At 34.5% G+C, this 23,881-nt stretch overlaps 3 protein-coding genes across 13 annotated transcripts; 1 reads left to right on the plus strand and 2 right to left on the minus strand.

The window, feature by feature from the left end:
* The first annotated feature begins 367 nt into the window (after window positions 1–367).
* On the plus strand, window positions 368–4,531 carry LOC111315736 (UDP-rhamnose/UDP-galactose transporter 6). Of its 2 annotated transcripts, none has more exons than XM_022917692.2 (6): window positions 368–534; window positions 1,496–1,739; window positions 2,534–2,718; window positions 2,801–3,001; window positions 3,116–3,277; window positions 3,988–4,531. In XM_022917692.2, exons 2-6 carry the CDS (start codon window positions 1,610–1,612, stop codon window positions 4,267–4,269), a joined length of 960 nt encoding a protein of 319 aa, XP_022773427.2. In that variant the 5' UTR covers window positions 368–534; window positions 1,496–1,609; the 3' UTR covers window positions 4,270–4,531. The 2 variants fall into 2 exon arrangements, with proteins under 2 accessions (XP_022773427.2, XP_022773429.1); XM_022917694.2 differs by having other exon boundaries at window positions 3,947–4,086.
* An 840-nt stretch (window positions 4,532–5,371) lies between these two features.
* RPS18C (S18 ribosomal protein) lies at window positions 5,372–7,469 on the minus strand. The gene is made up of 4 exons (XM_022917696.2): window positions 7,385–7,469; window positions 6,957–7,117; window positions 6,423–6,611; window positions 5,372–5,667 (listed from the first exon to the last, which is right to left on the minus strand). The coding sequence occupies exons 1-4, from the start codon at window positions 7,385–7,387 to the stop codon at window positions 5,562–5,564; spliced, it is 459 nt and encodes a 152-aa protein (XP_022773431.1). The 5' UTR covers window positions 7,388–7,469; the 3' UTR covers window positions 5,372–5,561.
* An 846-nt stretch (window positions 7,470–8,315) lies between these two features.
* Window positions 8,316–23,590, minus strand: LOC111315738 (protein GIGANTEA-like). Of its 10 annotated transcripts, none has more exons than XM_022917704.2 (17): window positions 23,429–23,590; window positions 23,162–23,217; window positions 22,931–23,019; window positions 22,567–22,759; window positions 21,389–21,460; window positions 21,181–21,235; window positions 20,906–21,048; window positions 20,410–20,687; window positions 17,627–17,682; window positions 16,575–16,815; window positions 15,657–15,807; window positions 13,521–13,730; window positions 11,840–13,378; window positions 9,938–10,006; window positions 9,414–9,632; window positions 9,172–9,264; window positions 8,316–8,962 (listed from the first exon to the last, which is right to left on the minus strand). In XM_022917704.2, the coding sequence occupies exons 4-17, from the start codon at window positions 22,651–22,653 to the stop codon at window positions 8,666–8,668; spliced, it is 3,510 nt and encodes a 1,169-aa protein (XP_022773439.2). In that variant the 5' UTR covers window positions 22,654–22,759; window positions 22,931–23,019; window positions 23,162–23,217; window positions 23,429–23,590; the 3' UTR covers window positions 8,316–8,665. The 10 variants fall into 10 exon arrangements, with proteins under 10 accessions (XP_022773439.2, XP_089605712.1, XP_022773435.2 ...); XM_089749586.1 differs by having other exon boundaries at window positions 22,567–22,805; XM_022917700.2 differs by having other exon boundaries at window positions 22,928–23,019.
* Window positions 23,591–23,881: the final 291 nt, after the last annotated feature.

A 23,881-nucleotide genomic window follows, 5' to 3' on the forward strand; every position in this document is an offset into this window, starting at 1 on the left:
TTTGAAAAAATGAATGTGATTGTTTGTTTGATGTAGATTTATAATTAAGTATATTTTTTTGTACGTTTGAGTTTTGAATTATCAATAATAAATTAAATTAAAAAATATAATAATGATAAATATAGATATAAATATTAAAGACATAAAAACAAAAAATAAAAATTAAATTATTTTTCTATTTTTTTATTTTAAATATTTTAAAAAATTTTAACAAAATAATTAAGTAAATTTATTAACAAATATTTTTGTCATAAAAAATTACTTTTTGGTGTAGAATGTTAAAGAAAGAGTGCATTTAAAAGCTCCCACTAATTTTTTTTTTTAAATTGAAATTTTCTATTTCTCCTTGTTTTCTCTTCAATTCTCTGGGTCCAAACAACATAATTTGAACAAAAAAAAAAAAAAAACTAATTAAACTCTTCCGCTTAATTACACTCGCCTTCCTTATTATTTCCAAACATTCCCGTCCCTTCGTTTCTCTCTCTCTTTCTCTCTCGCTTTTTCTTTCTTTCACGACGTCTGCCTTGCCAAACGGTACGATGCCCCGTCGTTTTCATTTCCTTTTCAATGCGTTAGATCTGTTACTTGCTTTCTCCATCGATTTCAAACACTGCTTTTTTATATCTAATTTCCAATTTCATCATTTATTTTCTTCTTTTTTTGATCTGGATCTGTCGCGTCATTGATGAGAGTTTTTTTTTGTTGAGATTTTATTTTATTTTTTAGTACTAAAGCAGTTCAATGTGATTTGCTTTGCTTTTTTTTTTTTTTTCCTATTGATCACTTAACGAAATCTAAAGTAAATAGTCATAGTTCAATTAGCTGTAATATTCTGCTCATTTCTTTATACTGTTTTATATTTACTTGTGCTGAATTTTACATTCATCTTTGATGAGGGAAAAAAATCTATAATTTGATGTCAATGTTTATATAGGAACTAGTAAATCTGTTCTATTCTTGAGATTCATATTAGTTAGTTAGATCTGTCGTCGAATGGGGTAATGCCTCAGAGGCAGAAGATGTTCTAGTAGTCAAACTAGGCACTGAATTGATTAGATGGGTATCTTCATTGTACAATGCTAAAATTTGCAAATTTTGCTTAGTATTTAATGGGAAAATATAGCTCAAATTTTCCCACCATGAAAATTAGGCAGTATAAATTAAAATATCTTATTTACAAAAGGAGAAACAGTTGCAGAAAAGGTGAATCACTGGTAGTCAAAGGTTCCTAAAGGTGGAAGGATTATCATTTTTAGCTATTTATAAGAGATGTAAAGCCACTCTTCTGCTTTTTGTTTATGCATGACTTGTTGGAGGAGTATCTGGCTATTAGTGGTTGGTCTTAGTTACAAACTCATATCTTTATTGTATTCATGTTATTTACACAAGTTTCTTTGTCTTTGTAGACTATTCTTACTAGCTTTTTTAATTGTGATCTCAATAAATTTTTAGTTCTTGGATTTTTTTTTCTTATTTGTTGCTATTATTTTTGTAGGACTTATTGTTGAAGTGGTTGAAAACTCTTGGAAATCATATGCATATGGATGGATTACTTAAAGAACATTGAGTGATATAGGATTTGGGGTTATCACTTGCAACAAAATATAAAATGGCTCCATCTAATAAGGCTGATAGAAAAACAGTTCTAGATGCGGCTGCTTGGATGTTCAATGTTGTCACTTCCGTTGGAATTATTATTGTCAATAAAGCCTTAATGGCTACTTATGGTTTCAGTTTTGGTAAATTCCTTTCAAACTCTTTTGAATTGCTCTCCCCTCCCCCACCCCTTTTTCTTCATATGCCACAAACAGCTAATGATGTTGTAGCCATTTTATAGTTCAATTGAATTAGGAAATTTTCCTGTCAAATTCTCTTTTATCTTTAAGATAAATATATAGGATCAGAGTGGTGAGCTGCCGTGAAATAAGCACATAAAATGCAAAAACATGAGAATAATTTGCTGTGCAACGGAATGTTTTAACAGTTGTGAGTATTATCTTGGAAAACAAAATCAGCAGGTGTAATGGTTCTAGAGGTTTGAACATTAAGATTGTGGAGTGGTAGGCTGGAGAGCAGATAAGCAAACATGCAAAAGAAGCTGTAGGATAGGCCTTATCATATGCAGAAATTAGAATGAGGTTCAAACCTAGAATAGGTTTGGTGTAGGTTTGTGGGGGTTGTAAATGGTAGAGAAAGTGAACAGCATGGGCTATGATTCCTTTCCGCACCCACCCCTCTCCTTTTTACCTGTTCTAGAAGGAGAGTAAATGGTTGAACTAGTGGAAAACAATTGAAAATTAAAAAAAAAATGTTATCATAAGTAGAGATGAAGAGGAAGCCTTGACTTGGAAGTTGGAAGTAGATAGGATTAAGTATAGGATGATTGTGCTGCTGGTATAATAATCATCTGCAAGTAAATAAGCTAAATATTCTGGTTTTTGTTACTTTATGAATGTTCTAATTATTCATGCTGCAATAAGGATGTAATAAACTGTCACTAATTCCTTTTCTATTGGATTGCAAATTGTTGCAGCAACAACATTAACTGGTTTGCATTTTGCTACCACAACCTTGATGACGGCTGTTCTAAGATGGTTAGGATACATTCAATCTTCTCATCTACCCTTGCCAGAGCTTTTGAAATTTGTTTTGTTTGCAAACTTCTCTATCGTTGGAATGAATGTTAGTCTGATGTGGAACTCTGTGGGATTTTATCAGGTAAAGTATAATATTTGCTAGAATTTACTACTTGTGTTTTTTAGATTATTTGGAAATCACAGATTCTCTAATTCAATGACAGATTGCAAAGCTTAGTATGATTCCTGTATCCTGCTTTTTGGAAGTTGTGATGGACAAGATTCAGTACTCCAGAGATACAAAGCTGAGCATAGCTGTTGTTCTTCTGGGTGTTGGTGTTTGTACTGTCACTGATGTGAGTGTTAATACCAGAGGTTTTATAGCTGCCTTTATTGCTGTATGGAGTACTTCTCTGCAACAATATGTAAGTTGTTAATTCCTGTGCATATAAATTGAATCTTTTAATGTTCTAAACTGCTGTAGTTTTTTTTGGAACTTACAATTTAGTCATATATTTTTCTTGTGTTTATTTGTGCAGTATGTTCATCACCTTCAACGAAGGTATAATCTTAGTTCCTTCAACCTACTGGGACACACTGCTCCTGCCCAGGCTGGAACACTGTTGCTATTTGGTCCATTTCTGGACTATTGGTTGACAGACAAGAGAGTTGATGCCTATAGTTATAACCTAGTATCTGTGGTAAGTATTCTATCTATTCATATTCTTTGATTTATGAGTTTTGTGCATCATGGATGTTATTGCCATCAGTATAGAACAAGGTTATTTTTACTTGTTTCAGAGTTGCTGTCAGAATCATGTTTATGAATAAAATTATTTGTGTTCGTGAATGTGCATACCGTAACATGCAGTTAACTTGTCTTTCTTGTGACCTACAGTTACATTAAATTTGCATTGCGTATGATGATGTTGTTTGCATCTCCTAATACCGCTTACATGCCATAGGGTGCCTAACATCTCTTAAAACATCTACCCTCAACATGAATTTAGGCATGCCTAACAGAAATATTTGTGTTCAGTTCATTCTGATTGAAGAAAATCATTTACTTGTGGTGTTATTTATAACATGCTGCACATATCAATAGATGTACTCACTCTCCTCTCTCTCTCTCTTTAGCTGCTGTATAAAATTGGCCCACTCATTGATGTAAGATTTTAGTAATAAGTTCACTTTCACTCATTTCGATCCGGTTCTGCTGCTGCAATTATAGCTGCCAACTTGAATTACCTTTTGCAAGATGCCATTTTGGCTGGCTGCCTTTCCTGTATGCAGAATTATGCATAATAAAGTATTTGTGGGATGTGTGTAATTCCAATTATAGCTTGTTCCTCTGACTTGTGGTTTTACAGGAATAGTGGCTTACAGCTGTTTTGGTTCTTGGTCTTAGCAGATGTTCATAATTCTTTCATGTACTATAGCAGTAGGGACGAACCTCAGCCAGTTCATCTGCATTGGCAGATTTACTGCAGTTTCCTTTCAAGTACTGGGCCATATGAAGACAATCTTTGTGTTGATTATGGGATTCTTTTTCTTTGGAAAAGAGGGTCTCAATCTGCATGGGGTTCTGGGCATGATCATAGCTGTGGCTGGAATGATTTGGTATGGAAATGCTTCATCCAAGCCTGGTGGGAAGGAGCATCGGAGCCTTTCTCTCCCGACCAGCCGACAATAAAAGCATGGTAATTTGTCAGATTCTAATGAACTAATTCCCCATTCAGGATAAGTTAAGCATACATGGGTAGCTGATTGCATAAAGTTATTGGTTATCCATCATTAGAAGAACCAACCAATTATTTTTATCCCCATTTTTTGTAGTTCCTAATTCTTTGGTATTGGGTTCACTCTGAGGGAATGGATCATTTTCGGATAGGATTAGATGCTTTTGAAATTTTGCTTTTCTTTTTCAGGAATATAATTTATATAATTTCTTTTCATGCCTTTTTTTTTTTTTTCAATTTACTTCAAAACCATCAGTTGTCTTCATATTGAGCTATTATTTGAAGCGAAGCAATAGTAAAAAAAAAAAAAAAATGAGGTTAATAAAAAATTAAGATAAATGTCACGAATAGTTTTTGAGTTATAATAAAAATGTTTAATATGATATTTAGATTTTAAAATTTTAAAATATGATATTTGAATTATGAATTTATTAATTTATGTGGTAAATCATCTTATCACAAAATGATTAACCCTAAATAAAAAGTGTGCTTAAGCAAAGACACTTTTGAGGTAGTGTCAAAGCATGTGGAATTAGTAGAGCATTTGTTTCGAGACTGAAAGGAAGTGTACATTTTGGCAAACAAAGACACAACGTAAATACTAGAATTATCAGGTCTAAATTCAACAATCCTTTTAAATTTATCAACCAAATTTACCTTCGACGAAGAATGCACATAGAGCAGATTATTGATAAATAAGTCAACATATCGTTAGATAAATTTGAATTTTGCTCGTTATAATATAAATATTATATACTAATACTTTCAAAATAAATTAATAAACCATTTGAATCAATTCAAGTAATCTCCATGACATGAAATTTTCACTACAACAAATTCCAACCGAACAATAATCCATTAAACAATGAACTGAGGCAAACATGAATAAAAATACTCATTAATTTCCATTTTGAAAGAAGATATAATTATTTATGAGGAAACTTGACAAAACTCCCGCAACAGAAAATTAACAGAATTGATAGTGCAACTAATAGTAATTGCCAAGACTCCATTAGCATTTCGAGCACAAAAGAAACCCAATAAGAGCCAAAGAAATAGACCATTTAAATGCAGGTATTCTTAATTCCAATTGATAGAAGATCAAACAATCGATTAAAAAACTTGTCTGCAAGGTTTAAAACCAACTAAATCACATCCAAAATTTGTCTTGATAAACAGTGCCTAAAAGCATGTAAATAACTCTCTGCCTGACAATATATATTTGTTCAAAATATATATGAAGCATTTAACGCTTCTTAGAGACACCAACAGTCTTCCCTCTGCGACCAGTAGTCTTGGTATGCTGACCACGGACACGAAGGCCCCAGTAGTGCCTCAGACCACGGTGGTTCCTGCATGACAGTATTTCAAAAGTTAGTTGCAATCCCACACCCCAATAGCCTAACTTAAGCCACAAAATGTAAACTGAATCACAAACTATTTCTCAAAAATCTAACCCACTGCTAATTAAACAAACAGAAAGGAAGTCGGCACAAATAAGTTTAGCTAAGCTAAGGAAAATTTAAACATACATGACTTTAAAATTTTATGGTAAATTATAAGTCTTACTATTCCATTGCAGCTGGTAATAGGAAACAAATGTAATATCTATGACGATTTTCAGATTTCTAAGGTTTTTGTTAATGTAGCCCTCTTCTCATCTTAATCAATAAAGAACATCATCAAGATACCATAAAATGCACCCGCACATTATGACAATAACCTGTCCACTAACAAACTCCAAAGCTTGTAAGAGTCCAAACAAAAACCAAGAAAAGATGCTTACACATTCAAACAAACAACCTATCCACTACACGTTTTGTTCCAGCTAAAATTCAAGCCGTAGAAACAGAATTTCTCAAATAAATTGTCTAAACTATTTACTAATATGTTTGAAAATGCTTACTAGGAAAGTGAAAGCAATTATCTAATAGTCAAAGGATATACTATGAGCAATGAAGCATGCATGTACGCAAATTAAACAGTATCATTCATGCCTAGATAGAGTTGGCTTGATCATATATTTTTAAGCAGCAAATAATTGACACAAATAATACACAAGGGCAAAGATTAACTGTAGCACAAATCAGTAAGAACATGAATTAACCTGATCTTCTTCAAGCGCTCCAAGTCATCTCTCAACTTCATGTCAAGAGCATTAGACACAACTTGGGAATACTTTCCATCCTTGTAATCCTTCTGCCTATTCAAAAACCAGTCTGGGATTTTAAACTGCCTGGGGTTCGCCACAATGGTCATGAGATTGTCCAGCTCCTGTGCAGTCAACTCACCAGCCCTGATAACAACAAGAAGTAAATCAAATAAGATCTCCACAACAAACCACCGAAAATTGAATAACATTCAACAACATCCTCATTCCACATCATATACTTTACTATATACATAATTGCATCCCAGAAGACAAAATTAAACTAAAGTATATAGAATGAATCAAAACTCATAATTTTCTTCTACAAATACATGAATATATTCGCATCTATGAAAAATTAATCGTTTCAACATGAAACACATATCATTATCTGAACTATGTAGCATAAAACATCTTAGTTATCCAAAACTAAGACTAAAATGGACATAAAAACGGCATTTCCTCGCCATAAATTTTAAAAATAAAACAAACCTCTTGTTCATGTCGACATCAGCTTTCTTGCAAACAATGTTAGCGAAACGCCTTCCGATACCCTTGATGGAGGTCAAAGCAAACATAATCTTCTGCTTTCCATCAACGTTGGTGTTCAGCACACGTAAAATGTGCTGAAAATCTTCGTTGGCCACCAGAGACTACACGCACAAAAAAAAAACACATTAAAATGAAGTCAAAAGCAACAATCTTTAGAAAAAAAAAAAAAAAAACATAAACCCCAATTCAAATAAAGCAAAACCCAATTTACAAACGCTCATAACATATGAATTAATAAATAAAACGGCGAGTCAGATCAAGAAAAATAAAGCGTATAAAAAACCACAGAAAGAGTTGAACTAATGAATTAGTGGGAATAGAGTTGCAAAGACTGGGGATTTGGAGGAGAAAGATGGAGCCCTGATTACCATTTTTGCGATGGAGATTTGGGGAGAGGAGAGAAGACGCTTTGGGGACTGATGAGCTGAAGCGAATAACAACGGCGGCCACACTAAGTCTTTGTAAGTGCCCTTCCAACAAATATATAGATTGACTCTAGGGTTTTCAGAATTGGGTTTTGGGCTTTTGGTTGTTGGTGTTTGGGGCGACAAAAACAAAAGAGAAGAAAAAGAATGGATTGATCCATCCCAAAATTACCGTTTATAGTCCAATTACTGTTGGACAGATTTAGATTAGAAGCCATTAAAGACCCAAGACTAGTTCCAACCAAAAATAAGAGATTTTTTTTGCTATTTTCCTCCTTAAATTTGTTTATTTCACCATACATTTTAATCTATCTATAGATTCTATATGTTTTTCTTATTTTTTATTTTATTTATTTATTATTCTATTTAATTAAATTTTTTTGGAAGATTTATAACTTAAAACAATATGTACAAAAATAATCGAATTTATGAACTTATATTTTTAAAAATAAAAAAATGAAAATATGTTAAGACATCTAAAAAATATAAATATTTAAAAAATAAATTATACCAACGATTTTTAAAATATGTTATGTAAAATCTAAACCCCACGCAAATAATTAATTAGCATTTATAAATTTTGATCAAATAATAATAAATAAATCTAACGATTCATATATTTGTATCATATAAATTATTAAAATTTATATATTTATATTATATTTTACATAAAAATTACATATCATAATTTATATCTCCAAACCTTTGTTCTAGTGGCTTAAAGTGCTTGAAGAAACATCAAGGACTTAATTTTGATTAAGTACTCAATTTTTCTTAAAACAAACACAATTAAGTACTTGAATTTTACTTTCATCTAACGATTATAACAAATAATGCATCTAAAATCTACCAGTAAAAACTTTAGGCACTGATATGCTGAAAGGAAACTGGATTATCCAACTGACTGAAACTATGCAAACCTTTTACGTGCAATGAATTCATGCTCATGGCATAACAGTCTAAGTTAGCTGAAATTACATGTAACAATCCTACAAACAAATCGAAACCTGGGCCTATCTCATACAAAGCTAGCTTTAAAGCAAAGTAAGATCAGACACATGAAACCCTCAGGTTGGCTACCTTGCTTGAAGAGTTCGAGGACATTCAAAGACTTCATCCCTAGGACTATTTGAAGAGCCACTTGAAGAAGTCTATTGCTCTTTGTAGTCTCACTTGAAAAGAAAAAGATATTTATGTTGATAATCCTAAAGTTAATCGTCCATGTTAGATGGAAATATTACAGCCTAATTCTTTGGCAGCTTTATCAAGAAACTGTATAGGCATTCCTCTTGCAAGTTGACTACAAGCTTCCCATGTTAAGCACTTTTCAATATCAGTATGCCAGTCAATGATACCTAGATTAAAGTGCCGATACGAGGGACCATGGATGCCATTTATTTCCCCCTTAGAATTAGATTTAACTGAAACTGTATGCAAAATATTGTGAAGGACGGATGTGCTGAGAGCTCTAACATGTGCACTTGGATGAGAAAGACATCGAGTTGTAGCTGGTAGACGACACTGCATGAATTGGCAGATTAAATATCACATCAGCATAGATCTTGCAGTAACATCAAGGGAGTAGAGAAAGAGCTTCCTCCATTTCTATTTGCTCCGTTTTACTCCATGTTGATGGGCATTAGTATTCACAATGAACAGCTTGAAAGCATGTTTTGATTTCAACCTTTTGATATATCAAATTGACTATGCCAAAAAGGGCTTTTGCTCACCTTTAACAGGTTTGAAAGTCCATCTGCTACTGTCAGTCCAGATTCTCCCCACTCTAGAACTGGCTGAACTGCTCTAGCTGTAGCTTCCAGCAGCTGCCATTTTTAGATAAAAACTCAATACGTTAATAAGACTTTGAGATAAACGGAATGCATTTGACTTCAGAATATCAGAAGTGTTCGATTAAAAAGACATGGTAATTGGTGAATGACTATCTATAAGAGACAATAATTAGAGGCAGTACCTCCAGTTGCGGTAAAGTACAAGCTTCCCCATCAACAAGCATCCCATCTGTCGCACGTAGAAGTAGATCAGAGGCACTTGCCACAATTACCAATGATTCAGGGCTATCGTGATTTCTCATTAGTTCCACTATTAACTTTACAATCCGCTGGTTGATTCTCCACATCTTCTGACCTTGATCATCATTTTTGGCAATCCATGGCTGCAATTCCCGATCCGCCTGACAAGAACACAAGACCATGAAAGTGACCAAACAAATACAGAAAATAAAGTTAAAAAACAAAAAAGCTAGACAATAAGGCAATTTATGACTGCTGGTTTGGACACCATCCGATGACAGTTCATCCTGTAATGAAGAGGTGTTTTATCATGTATAAAAGATCTGAATTTTATTACCCTAATTACGAATTGGTGTCATCTTTTACAAAAACATATGGTGTTCAAGTCAGCAGCCATGAAGAAAAGCTTCACTGCTTTGACTTTCTAATTTTAGACTAATGTTTACAAAATGAACAAAATTTGGACCTGAAGAACAACTGCTGTAGCCGCTTTTGCTGGTGATGCTGATACGACATTGCACAATGCATCAACCACCTAATTACATCCAAGTAGGCTAGTCAGACAATATATTTCCATGAAATCATAATGATGAATTTACAGATGAACCATAGGGCAAATAGATTTATTCTGTTAACTGTTCTACTCTTATGCCTGCTCTCATTAGTCTCAGTTAAAATTTATTTGCACTGCAGAATGTTACCAATCCACACACGTATAAAAATTCACATTTTCTGTTTGGAAAAAAAAAAACCATCTATGGAATCGGTTAAGGTCAATCCTTTTTTCTATTAATTTTGAAAAGTGAAGATAGTTCCAGTCAAACACTTTGCCACTCTGATATAGATGAATGCTATTGAAGTCTTGAACACTAGAAGCAACACCATACTAACATATGCACCACACAGAAATTAATGCTATTTTCTAGTTGCTATGAATTTTCCAATGCCATAACAAAATGAGCATATACATTTGATTTGCTTCACAGTTTCCCTAGTAAAAATTCTAGTTACATCTCTATTTACAGCATTACTGCATGCAACCAGATATTGGTGAAGCAGTATTGGGCTTCGAATTGCTGCCCCTTACACATGTGGAAATGTGATTGAAGAAATATGACCCAACACTATAAGTAGCTAGAATATAAGAACCTATAAAGCATATACTAAAAGTTGGATGGCTGACCCCTTTCAGATCTGGAAGAAAAATATCCCGTATGACATTGGATTCTAGTGGTGGCATTAAGTAACAGTACCGATGCAAACAACCCCAACCCAATGGGAAGTTAAGGGCTTTGAGTTTAGTATTTAACAGGGTTGTGTCAAAAATCAAATTGACCCAAGAGTCACATGGAAATAAGCATGCCATGTTGGGATTGAACTGCTTAACTCAAATTTGACACATAATAGACTTGAATATTGATCGTGCTGATGTGTCAACCTGTATAAGACCTAAACCATTTAAACCTGTTCATTGTTGTGTTTTATTTGGGGATGGGAATGTGAATTCTGCTATTTGAGCAACGAATGAATGCACCAACCACTGAGCCAAATGCTTAAAAACAATTGTTTAGAGATAATAATCACGAGTATCTGTAGTGCAAGGATAACATGTACAAAAGAAAGGATGGTAAAATAGTTAACAAAAGAAAGAAACCTTATAATTGAGTTAAAATTACCTATTTAGGACCTATCTAATTAGACAAGTTAAATAGTCAAGTTCATGTTAACTCAACCTTGACATGACTTGTTCTTCAAACAAGTTACACAGGCCGTTTTATGTTACTTGTTTTATAAAAAGTAAGTGTTCCTACAAAGGGTTCTGACATAATGAGTCAAATGAGTTGTGTTTGGTTGACCTATATCCTTTTAGACCCATTGTTGACAAGACCCACCAACACAAATTGCCACCACTAAATTGATATTGTTATCTTTTCCAAACTAGTAAGAAAACCAAGTCAGACAAATGGCTCAAAGAGTTCATAAAACAGTTTATTAATTGTTGACCTATATCCTTTTATACCCATTGTTGACAAGACCCACCAACACAAATTGCCACCACTAAATTGATATTGTATCTTTTCCTAACTAGTAAGAAAACCAAGTCAGACAAATGGCTCAAGGAGTTCATAAAACAGTTTATTAATTTACAAAAAGCATTTAACGAGAGGTTTAGTCAAACATTCAGGCAGACATTGAAATTTGATATATTCTTAAAAGACAAATTACATGTAGATGTTGAAAGTCATTGCATCAAGGAGAAGCTGGATGCTTGTCATTGCATCAGGGAGAAGACATTGACATTTGATATATTCTTAAAAATAATAATAATAATAAAATACCACACAAAGCATGAAACATATCAGATTACCTGTCTCCATCCTTGTTGGGCGGATGTGCTTTCGGCACTGGGTTGTGTTTCAGGGGCTGCTATCAGCTTGTGCCACAATAGTGAAACAACAGAGAAACACAACTCTTGTTTCTCCACAAGCACAGATCTTAGAAGAATTTGTGCATTGCAATTGAATCCTATGTGCCTGTCCATTGTGAGAAAATTGGCCAAATCTGAGGCATCTAATGGGAAACTTGCTATACTTTTGCCCAAGGAATTTCCTGAGCCTTCATCTGATGCTAGCACCCTCTCACATCTGAGATTATTGTCTGAATGAGTTGAATCTTTACATCCTGAAGCAGATGACCATCCAGGATCATAGCAAGTGGTATTTGTACGTTTGTTTTGTTTTCTGCCATCAAAACAATCAGGGAAATCCTTCCGAACAGGTGCATATATCAATTGTGGTTCTAATGGTTCAGCCTTGTTAACAATGGATGCAACAGCCTTGCTGTGAATATCAATGAGATTATACAATGATGATGCCCTGGCATAAATTTCATTGTCCCACTTGCACTGCATTAGGACAGAGAGCGCATTCGTGCAAGCCTTTGACCATCTAAATAGTTCAGACACATGAGCGGCAACCATAGCTGCAGCAACTATTTCATTTGAACTATAACTCCATGAGGTGCCAACAGAAGATGGCTTCAGCAAAAAGAGCGCCTCTAAAATTGCTAACATTCTGTGAGTATGATGAATAGCTGAGTCAATACTATGTCCATACTGAATAGAAGATCCATTTACTTTTGCAGGATTGGCTGTAGCTTGAACAACTTTAGCAATTGAATGAGTATTTCCTCTTGTAACCAAGGGAAACAACTGAAGCTCGCAGGCAAGAGCACAAACAGCAGCCAGCACATAAGAATCAAATGCAGCTACAGGCCCTTGATTTTTTGTTTTTCTAGGTTTTTTGTCTCTCAGCTTTTCATATTGTGACTGTGATTCCTCAATGCTCTGATCAGGAGGATAACTTTCTTCACCTCGTGGTCTCTTACTTGCACTGAACTGAGCTTCATGGCTAACACACACAGTTAAGACAACAAAAAGTAGGCGTGAAGCAAGCTCTAAAGAAGCACATGATTCTAAAAAGAGAGAATGGACCATCGTACGAAGCTCTGCCATGGCAAGATTCTTGGAGGCAGAACCTATGCTGTATCCTTTTTTTCTGGTTTGCTCCCTCGAGGATTCAGATGGAAAAGTTCTCTGTAGAATTGCTTCAACAGTGGCCACAAATATCTTCATGAGACATGCTTCAGAAGGACTTCCATGTGGAAGGTATTCAAGGACCCTAAGAAGAGGTATGTATAGGTTCCATGACAGTATGGGAGGCTGCAAAGGGGTTGCAACAATAATTTCCGGAAGATCAACAGCTGAAGAGCTCAAGGGAATAAGGCCATAAGCAGCTTCCCATATGGTACATATTCTCCATTCCACCTCTGGTCCATGAGCACAAAGCATTGATGCAATCCCTTGGGCAGTAGCTTCAATAGTTGCTTCAGCTGCGGGCACCTCTACCTGATGAACAGTATTTTGAGATTTGTGAACATGCATTATTGTATGCATAGACCCATGCATATGAATTGCTTCTCAGCAAATGGAAACATAAAACTAAATAGTGGAAGATAACATGCAAAATTTTGAAGTTAACCACAGATACCTGTTTCCTGTAACACGAACTATAACCACCAGAAGATTTGGGTTCAACTTCCACACCCTCAACTTGTCTTAATGGAGGAAAAAGCAGTGCAGGCTGTGACAGAATGCGAAAAAGTAAAGCTGCAGCAGCATCAGCAGCTATACCCACTCTCATAGACATCGCAGTCCCAATTGCACGCAAAAAATGCAAATGCATCCAATTTCGTGGAAGCTACATCAACATCCATAAAAGCAATTTGCTAAGAGAAATAGAATGGTGATAACTGAAAGCATTGTTGCATCATTTTTTAAGAAACTTAATTATATGTTATTCCCCTAACAAACAATTGGTAATGGAACAGACCGCTTCCTTGTAATGTAACTCCAAATGAGTACATATGTTGTGCACTTCACTTTCCTGACATTTACATAAGATTGCTCTCCACCACATTGACTGATAACATTCACCTAAAAATTTATCAGATTAAAGTGATTATGCCATAGGTGTTTTAATTACAAGATGGATTTCACAACTGTTAACAGGTGATATCACAAATTGGGTAAGTTTAAAGTTTGTTGCAGTCTTTTTTAGGACGGTCTCTCCATCTACAGCCAACAGGTTTTAAGTTGAACACTGAACAATAGCGATGTTTTTACATCTTAATTTTAACTTCAATGCATTGTTATATGAACGCAGCCATCCTCAATTAATACACTCATGAAGAATGAATTCACACCACACTGTTCCTCTGCATCTAGAAATACCTATCGAAGAAATTTTCACAAGCAGGTCTCAATGCAAACAAACTTTAAACTAGCAGAGCAGACCAAATGCTCATAATATTACCTCTAAAATCTTAGCCATTGAACCCTTAACCACATTATAGAAACCAGTAGCAACCTTTTACCAAAAACACTGATTGAACCATGTAGGGTTTTTTTGGCTATTATTACCCTCAAAAAAAATGTGACGATAGTTTTTCCCTAACAATTCAGTAATAATATATGCCTCAAACCTTCAGCCTTTGAAAATTTTCAACCCAATATATAACCGTAAAACGATAATCTTCCCTTACCAAGCACACTTAACATGTGATGTAAGCAACTTTTCAATTTTCATTTTATTTTCCCTTTTTCTGAGGGGAGTTTGAGGAGAGAAAATTTCCAGAACCAGGCTCAGCAACACCCTCATCAGCTTTTACTTTTTCATTTCGCAATCATTATTCACCCTACCTTCTCTCAATGTATCAATTTGGGCAACCATGGATGGTCAAAAAGCATTGAAGAACCTTGAAATTTAATATATGTAAGATTCACAGGTCTTATTCGTAGACTTCACATTCCATTTCAGTGGTAGGAAAACCAAAAACATTAATAGTCTAGCAGAGACTTCAGATTAGCAATTAAATTACTCGTCCATCTGACCAACTTTAATAAAGAGGTCAACGGAATCATGATCTAACGTCTTCACACTGCAAATACTTAAAGGTGTCTTGAGAAACTGATTGACATTTGAGGATCACATTTAAGAAAAGGATTATGTTGACTCATGATGGAGGATGAATTTCACCAATAATGGATAGATAAATAAATTGATTTTTGAAAAATATCAATTTGAGAAAGATGAAAACAGAACCTTTTTAAAGCACTAGGCTGAACTCCCTGAACTCATTTTTTCTAGGTCAATCAAGCAGAAATGTTATTCATGACTAATGGAAAACTCTGGTCTGTAAACATTATTTTTCCTTTCACGATTCAATGGCTGGTCTGACCATCTGATAAATAGGGTGACCCTCCCTTACTGAAAACCCCCAAAAGATTTATAAAGACAAGATTTAATTCCAGGCCCTTCATACAACCACCAATCTTTATAATTAAGGACTGTAGCTATTCAAATTAATCTCATTAAGAACTGTATCAACAATATTAGCCGGCACTTTCACATAACTCAGTTTAGCATGTGGTTGAACAACATATGCTGACAAATTTTACATTTTCATTATGCTAATGCTCATAAAATCCTCTTGGATCTCACAAGTCATAATTATGGATTGCCAAATTCAAAATAACTCAGGTGAGAATCACATGAAATTCAAGTTTGATACCAGAAGTGTCATTTTATTTTCACATATATGCTGGTGAAAAGCATTTAACTCACCCTTATACCAGTTGCATAATCTTCAGCAGCCCGAAGGAGTTCCACAAGCTGTACAGCAGCATCAAGTGCATCTGGAGCCCATGAAGGTGGTGCTTCCAGAAGTCCAAGAAGAAGTCTTTGGGTGGCACTTGGAGTTGCAATGGCATAGTACCTGACAGGAGAAAAGAGAAAATTGAAAGAAAAAAGAAGAAATCTAAATCATGTCAGACACTTATACTAGCAACTAAAAATGTCGAGCATTCATCTACAAAATAACTGTGTTCAAAACCTTAAACAAAGACCATTCCAAAAATACTTCACTGAAGGATGGGATCATTTTATTTCTTTATCAATCACCTTATTATCAAGCACATATTTTAATCAATGTTGTTATTTTCTGCACTAAAATTAAACTTTTTGCAGTTGCATTTGTTAAACACTATCACCCCAAATAGAATGTCCTAGCATGCACTTTGGAACATCCCAAATATCTTCTTACCTTTTCCAGGCATCCCAAAATTCTAACTTTTTTATATCCATAATAGACATTATAATAATTTTTTTTTACATATTTGCTTTAAGAATATCAGATTTTTGTACTAAAGAAAATTCTTAAAGTTTAAATGTTAAGAGGAGGTCAAAAGGTTTTTCACAAAACCATGTGTAAGGCAATTTGGGATAGAAGGTGTATGTATACAAAAGCATGCTAACATTGTTCTCTCCACCCAACAATCTAACCCCTACCCCTTCTCCGAAGAAGACCAAGAAACTGTTATTCAACAAACATCCACATTCCTGATATAAATTTGAAGTGCTTTACTAAATGTCCTGTATACATGGCAAAGCACAAGTCTCACAAGCTATGACCATTTACACCTATTATGAACAAATATCCTTAAGCAATGTTGTTCAACAGCTCTCAAAGGTCAAGCAGTTTACCGATGAAATAAGCGTGCGTACGGTTCAAGAGCTGGTAGCCCAGCAACTAGATGCTCATCCAAAGCTGTTGTTGGAGGCGGAAGTAGAAGTGCAGGAACTGCTGCAGCTGTTAAAGTAGCAGTCTCATAGCGTGCAACCTCCTCATCACATACACTTAAAATGACACCAGCACCATTTGCAACAGCCCATCTTGGTGTTGATGGCATGAGCTGAGGATGCTTTCCAGATCCACGAGAAGATGCTATTGGACAACAGCAATCAAGTGATGAGTCCTCAGGCCTAAAATATCTTATTATTTACAGTTAGAAAAAAGAAATCCCAACTTAAGGCCAACTTTATTTTCATATCTTGATATACAACCACATATCCATTCATCAATTATTCTGGGTCAATCAGCATCATATTGTGAAATTGGAAAACAATTATAGCTAGTCGGTAACTATTAAGGCCACTTATGACACTTCCATGACAAGTTTTAACCCAGAACATGCTCTCACTTATGCCTTAAGACTCAAGGTAACAAAATAAGCAGGAACTTTTACCCTGCTCACAAATAAAAATTAGCATAAAGGTCAGATTTGGCAATACTGCAAAGACAAGATCCTATTAAGAAATAACTGCATCAACTGGAATAGATTTATTTTAAGTCATTCTACGAAACAATATTGCCCAAGCCAGGGGCATCAATCATTCAAAATACAATGTATTGACAGTGAACATTGAGACAACCAGCAACATCAATTTATCAACCGGTTACATACATAGCACTCCTAAAAAAATGAATATAATCCTTTACTGCCTTAAAAAATTTCCTAAACTACATCTTCTCTAGAAAAATGAGCCCCTTCATTAATTACCAGAAACATAGTTTATAAAATCACTTGCAATTATAGTTATATTTGATATTATGAAATGAGAGATAGATCCTATCACTCATAACCGAATTTTGATTGACAGGATTCTCTAACTCTAATAGTTCACTTAAAGGTCACAAACTGTGTTACAGTATGCAAAATCATGTTATATATTCCGGCTCAAAATATGTAACTAACCGGTTGTAGGCGGCTTGAGGTCTCCAGCTGCATATTTACCCATAACACCACTGCACCTGTTAATACATTTAAAGGACTGCCAGCTTCAGTAATAAGCACATAACAGTGAGATCCATTCATAGGATGAATCACACAGGAGCATTTAAACTCAGTGATAGTTATATGATAAATTGAACTGCTATCTAATTAATTCATAGAGAGGCCTTATAACTTGGAAGCACACCTTCCATAGATGATTCAAATAAAAGTCGTAAGCCCATATTCAAGCCTAGGCAAAAAGTTTAGGGCAGAAAGGACTTACACACCAGCCCTAAAAGAAATGCTTATATCTGTAACTTATCATAGTCCTTATGCAACATAATAAATGCTATAGAAATGTTAACAACCAGTAGCATCTGCAAAACAGAAAAAGCCACCCAAGATAGCCAATTGGAAATGGCATCCTAAGCATGTATGTGTCTGTTTGTACGTATGTACAAGTAAAATGACAAAGTTAAATCAACAAAGGTGGGCTTCCAACATGTTTTTTTTCAAATAAAAATAAATAAGTAGCTACTTGATTATGTCCTGATCACAAATGACATAAAAATTGAAGTTAGCATTTCCTGTCTACAAAGTGCAAAAACATTTGGTACTTCTAACTTGCTCAACAAATCCTAAAGATGATTCCAACAAATAACCTGTTTCAAGCATCTGTTACAGTGGATTTGCTGTCACAGAAGAACTGCAGATGAATAGCATACCAACAACTCTCACAAGAACTAATTGCCAACTTCTAACATGCCTTCTTCTATTTGCCATACACAATTGAGCAGAAATAATCACAACAAAATTTGCCAGCTGACCAGCTAAGTAATCTATTCAAACAAAATGAGCTCGCAAGATAGTACTAGCTTATGCTATGTCATGCCTCAGCACGCAAACAACCAATAACTGTTTTCAAACTTCCATTGCAATTCACTAGATGTCAAAGCCAAAAAAGCCAGTCTCTAAATCAAACATAAAACCCTTTGTCACAACATCCTTGCACAGTCTGCATTGACACCATAAGACATCATCTAGAAGAAGAAAATTATTGAAATAATTGCCACCAAAGGGATTTTGATGGGGCATGCTTGATTGCATGAGCTCTTTTTTTCTTTTTTCTTTAAGACTTCCATGAACTGAATCATCATTATATTTACAGCATATCAGTCTTAGTGAAGTGCAACAACCTCTCATATAGCTCATTTACCAACACTAAAATGCTGATCTTTACTATTAGCATATTTCTGCTTTTAAATTTGCTCAATAAAAGTGTAAACAAGCTAGGTTTTTGAATTTCTGACTTCCTTAATAGACATTGCCTTAATTATTTCAATAGCCTTCAGGGAAGTAACTTAGAGGGCCTTAGTCCCAAGCTGAAATCTTTTCCAAGAGTATTAATAGGCCGTCAGCTTTTCTCAGCAATGCAACACCAAGAACATTTCACATTCAGAATCTATCAGCTCTGAAACAAAGTTGAATCTTAAGGACCAGCAAGAGCTCGATTATGCTGATTCATTGTCAACATTAACAATCACCAAAAACATGCTACATTTGACCACAAATGTATCAGAAGAAATTCAAGAATACTTACAACAGGGTTATAGAGGTCATTCAATTCTGTATTTTCCTTTTATTTTTGTATGATAAATTTCTTCCTGGCAGAGTGGTTTTATGTAACAAACCTTTTAGCTTACTCCTTTGGCAAGGAGAGGATATGATACAGAAAAGGTAGATAGACGATCTTTTGATAAAAATTACTCATGAAGAGGCTTCCCAGGGCCTTAGCAAGTGATGTGCTCAGCTAAAGGCAGAAAGTGACACTGATGAACCTACAGATTTAACCGCTGTCACTTAAAGAAATGCTGCATTCAGAATTTGATTTTTAGAATCCAGTAGTGAGTGTCTCAGTATAAAAAGGAAGATAAAAGTTTTCTGTCAATGAGGCAACCTCCACCCAAATCCTAGCACAAGGGCAAGAGAAACTCCATAGAACCATGAATATATTTATGACTTATAAGAAAGGTTTGAAGACTTAAGCGCTCAATCTATTGGCAGTATACTTTGCAGACTTTTGGTTATGGAGTGTGGATTGTGGATAACCTTTTTGATGTGACGAAATGTCTAAGAAGTGAAAGCTGAATATGAAGGCAAAGCTAAACAGAGCAACAAGGGGGATGCTGATGGAATGAAGAGCATCAATTGAAACGAAAGGGTTGAAATATGGACAATAATGAAGGATAGATTGAAGAAAACAATTTTGGCCCTTGATTACATATCAGAATCAGTGTAACAGATATTGAATCTTAGACAAAAGGGCAAGATGGTTCAATGACCATTTTGATTAAATTTAAAATTTATGATTGCATGATAACTATATCCAAATTGGAAAATATCAAGAGCTGCTGTTAGGTATCAAATTAAACAAATTAGAGAACTTAGTAGCTGGAAGAGAGTCTGGAAGGGGAACAAAGCCTGTCAATTGTTACAAAATGTAAAGAATCATTTGTGACAAAAGGTCTGTGCTGACAGGAGTAGTTATAATGACTACTTGGCATAGTTTTGAAGATGTTTACATCAACTGTTGTGGGCTGTTGGCTCTTTTATTATTTCTTGAAGTTGGAAGCCTGCCTTAAGGTTTACTACAGTACAGGTATTGCAATATTCAAACCATTAAAACAGCTTCTATCTTTATAGTGGCTGATTGATGTTCAAACTATGTGGAAAGGATAATACTAAGCTATAACAAAAGCACTCACCAACGGAAATAATCACTTCTGATACCCAAAGGTGCCGCAAGCAATATATCAGTAATCCAGGGAGATAAAGGCCTCAAAGGCTTCCTCTCCTGTAGAATCAAAGGTATATGAAAGGATGGTTCCCCGTCAACAGATTCACTAGTTGTAGCTTGGCTGCTGCTGTTGCTTCTATCTATTTTACTATTCTGTGCTTCCATTTTACATATTGGACGGTTGTAATGAGTCAGAATTCGCAAGATCTCTCCGCATGCCAGAGCCCACTGTTCAGAATACTCATTCTGTGAAAAATAAATAAATAAATAAATAAATGCCATAGTTATGTTCTTGGTCAGCCTCAATGATTCCTTTTTCGGTTAACAAACTAGATAAAAGAGAGCATCTAGAATAATATCCAAAAGGAAAAACAAGAAAGAAAAAATAGTGTGAAGCAAAGACAATCTTCTCTATTGAATTAAAAAATTAGTGAAATTTAGCCAGATGAACTTTTGTATAATACCTCACTATTTGGGCAGACTAAGGAGATGAATGAAGCAAAGGGAGGGGAACTCTTATCATACACCAGTGTACCATCAATGATGCAGGAAATAATTGGAAGAATAACAGCATGCCCGTGTTCTGGATGGTGAAGGACAAACGTTGCTGCAAACAAATTAAGTTTAAAGAACTGGTCATTCTCCAGTTATAATTTATTTTCATTATTTTAATTTAAAGGTGTAATCATAATGGATAGAGCTATAGTGAAGAAGAAGAAGAAGAAGAAAGAGCCAAAACCTAGAACATCATCGAAAAGGCGTTGTTCATTAGATGGATAGCGGTTGCGAACAAGCTGTTACAAGAATAAGCAAATTTTGTTACATACATAAATCCCTAACCATCAAAGAATTTCCTCTCTTGACATATTGATAATATACAAATTATTTAAGTATCTTTTCCATTCCTAATCTGCAGGATGTGAAATAGTTGTACAAAACAAACATACCTCAGCAATATCCTCAGGGAATTGTTCTGATGTAAATTGACCAAAATACTCAACATATGCGGTAATTTGAACCTAAACAAGAGGTAACATAATGAAGTATGTGAATTTATAATAGCAAGAGATAATCGCGTGATTTCAAAGAATCAGAAAGACATGGATGGATCAACCCAAATTTAAAAAACATACTATACAAATGCTTGCTTTTGAAGTGATATAATTTATCCAAGATAAAGTTTTCACATCCCTTAACTTTAGAATGAGCCCTCAAGCACATAACAGCAAATGAAAATAACCCTTGCATAAAGCCAAAATTTTCACAGCTTGCCTTCAACCTCTTCAAATCATAAAGCCAATTCTACCATATTCTCTTTTAATACCACTATTAACAATCCTTCAACTTCTATTTCAAGATATATTCCTCATTCAATAGATCATAGATACCCATCCACTGCCTCCACAATAAACTTTTATCTATTTTAAGAGTTCTAGAAGAATCTAGAAAAGATAAACATAATGTACAGTTTTTATGTATGTTCCACTGGATTGTCTCAGAAGGCAGCGGGTAGATATGGCAAAAGAAACCTGCCCAACCCAACTTGACTTGAAAAGCCAATAACATGAACACCAAATGATCCAAACTCAAACCACATCTGAATACAAATCCTATGGTTTGTGCATAATAAATATGTAAAATTACTCAGAGTCTCTGCTCCAACCATGCCAGGAATTTTAAGCAGCAAATCCTTCCTATGAATTATAGCTGAAATAGATAGAACCGATCCCCTCATGTCAGATTCATTTTTATTCCAAAATTTAAGGTTCAGATCAAGAAAATTCTCACTTAAATCTCTCCTTTAACATCTAATAAGAATGAGCAAGAGTACAAACTGGCCTTCTTCTTTGCAGTAGTAGGAAACCAATTTTCCTCTCTTTACTTCTTAATGAACCATATTACATGTTTGTTCCACTGAATATTTACTAAAGCTAATATTTTGTAATATATTTAATTTTTGTCACCTATTTCACCAACTTAAGTTTCCAGGTAAACAAAGCATGAAAAAAAAAAGACATTTAAAAAGATTTAAAAACGGAACTTAGAATACAATGATCCAGAAAGATTCATACAAAGAAAACAACAACTGGACAGTAAAAAATCCAAGAGAGAAAAACTACGGTACCTTTCGATGTTGAGGGTCTTGTGGCGGAGGGCCGAACAGTGATGAGAACTGAAGACCATCAATCCATCTCTCATATGGATTAGCCATGTATCCTAAACAATATCAATCTTCCAAATATACCCTTTTGAACCAATCACCGGAACAACCAACAACAGCAAGGCACACACACCAAACCTAAGCTTCCACTCTGCAACTGCTACCAATCAAGAATCAATATTTCGTAATTCAACATCCCAACCCTGTGCAGCCCTCGGATTCCCACAAATATATATATCAATTGAAGAAAACAAAAAGTATTGAACTGCGCAATATTCAACAAGAGAAACTATTGCATCTCTCTCTAAAAGGATTGGAAATTTACAACATTATTATTAGTCTCCAAAAAGTCTGTGCCTTTAACTGTCTAAATCCTTGTCAATTACTGTTTAACTGATAATCAGAATCTGTACTTTACTGCAAAAACAAAGTGAAAATAAAAATATCAGAATTATTAAAAAAGAGAGAAAATTTTATCAACAAATAAGAGTAAAAAAGCAAATCACTTGAAAATGGATTAATAAGCAAGCTAAGAACATTGTCTACACAATACACCTACCTAAACGTTCGGATAAAAACATGAACTCGACGATTAATATTGAACAAATCTTCAAACTTTACAAATGGCAGTCCATGTAGAAAAAGCAATAACCAATTATGATTATAAGATAAAAATGCAAAAACAAAAACACCATAAATCATCAAACTAACAAAAAAGCTAAGATCAAATCCCAAAACCCATTTTTTAAAAAATATTTTAAAATTTCATAAAGAGGATGAAAATTTCCAATTTTGGAAAAAGAAGAAGAAGTTGGAAACTAAGTACCTGGGCTTTGGTTATCAGCTGCCAAAAATTTTCCTGACTTAATTTAGATTTAAATCACTAATAAACAATGTGAGTGTATATAAAAAAGAAACAGAAAATAAATCTTATTTCAGTTTAGCTCGGAAAATTTTAAGAGGTGCTGAAGTTTTTGGTGAGAGACACAGGAGATCTTTGGAGTTTGGAAGGGCTGCTTGCTTAGATTGATGATGACGTGGCACTGATATTTTCCTCACGCCTCAACGCTCTATGTCATGTCATATCAACCACCATGCATGACACGCATGATACATATATTTATGAAATGTTTAAATTCTATCACAATTATACAAAATGGAGTAATACTTTTATATATTAGTAATTTAAGTTTTTATAAAATGGAGTAATACTTTTATAGAATACTACACTGTCATGCATCATCATTGGACTTTAATATCCGAAAACATCGTTAAGTTT

This window comes from Durio zibethinus, chromosome 20 (genome assembly GCF_047325235.1).
Source record: "Durio zibethinus cultivar Kanyao isolate XHJ-2024 chromosome 20, ASM4732523v1, whole genome shotgun sequence".
NCBI classification, from domain to species: domain Eukaryota; kingdom Viridiplantae; phylum Streptophyta; class Magnoliopsida; order Malvales; family Malvaceae; genus Durio; species Durio zibethinus.

Coding starts and splice junctions, on each gene's coding strand:
- LOC111315736 (XM_022917692.2), top strand. CDS start 1,610: ATGGCTCCATCTAATAAGGCTGATAGAAAAACAGTTCTAGATGCGGCT. Junction 2,719..2,800: donor ACTCTGTGGGATTTTATCAG/GTAAAGTATAAT, acceptor ATTCAATGACAG/ATTGCAAAGCTTAGTATGAT. Junction 3,002..3,115: donor GTACTTCTCTGCAACAATAT/GTAAGTTGTTAA, acceptor TTATTTGTGCAG/TATGTTCATCACCTTCAACG.
- RPS18C (XM_022917696.2), bottom strand. Junction 6,612..6,956: donor GATGTCGACATGAACAAGAG/GTTTGTTTTATT, acceptor TGTTGTTATCAG/GGCTGGTGAGTTGACTGCAC. Junction 5,668..6,422: donor GAGCGCTTGAAGAAGATCAG/GTTAATTCATGT, acceptor ACTGTCATGCAG/GAACCACCGTGGTCTGAGGC.
- LOC111315738 (XM_022917706.2), bottom strand. CDS start 22,653: ATGGCTAATCCATATGAGAGATGGATTGATGGTCTTCAGTTCTCATCA. Junction 21,461..22,566: donor AAGACCCTCAACATCGAAAG/GTACCGTAGTTT, acceptor CCTCTTGTTTAG/GTTCAAATTACCGCATATGT. Junction 15,808..16,574: donor TACGCACGCTTATTTCATCG/GTAAACTGCTTG, acceptor TTCTCCTGTCAG/GTACTATGCCATTGCAACTC.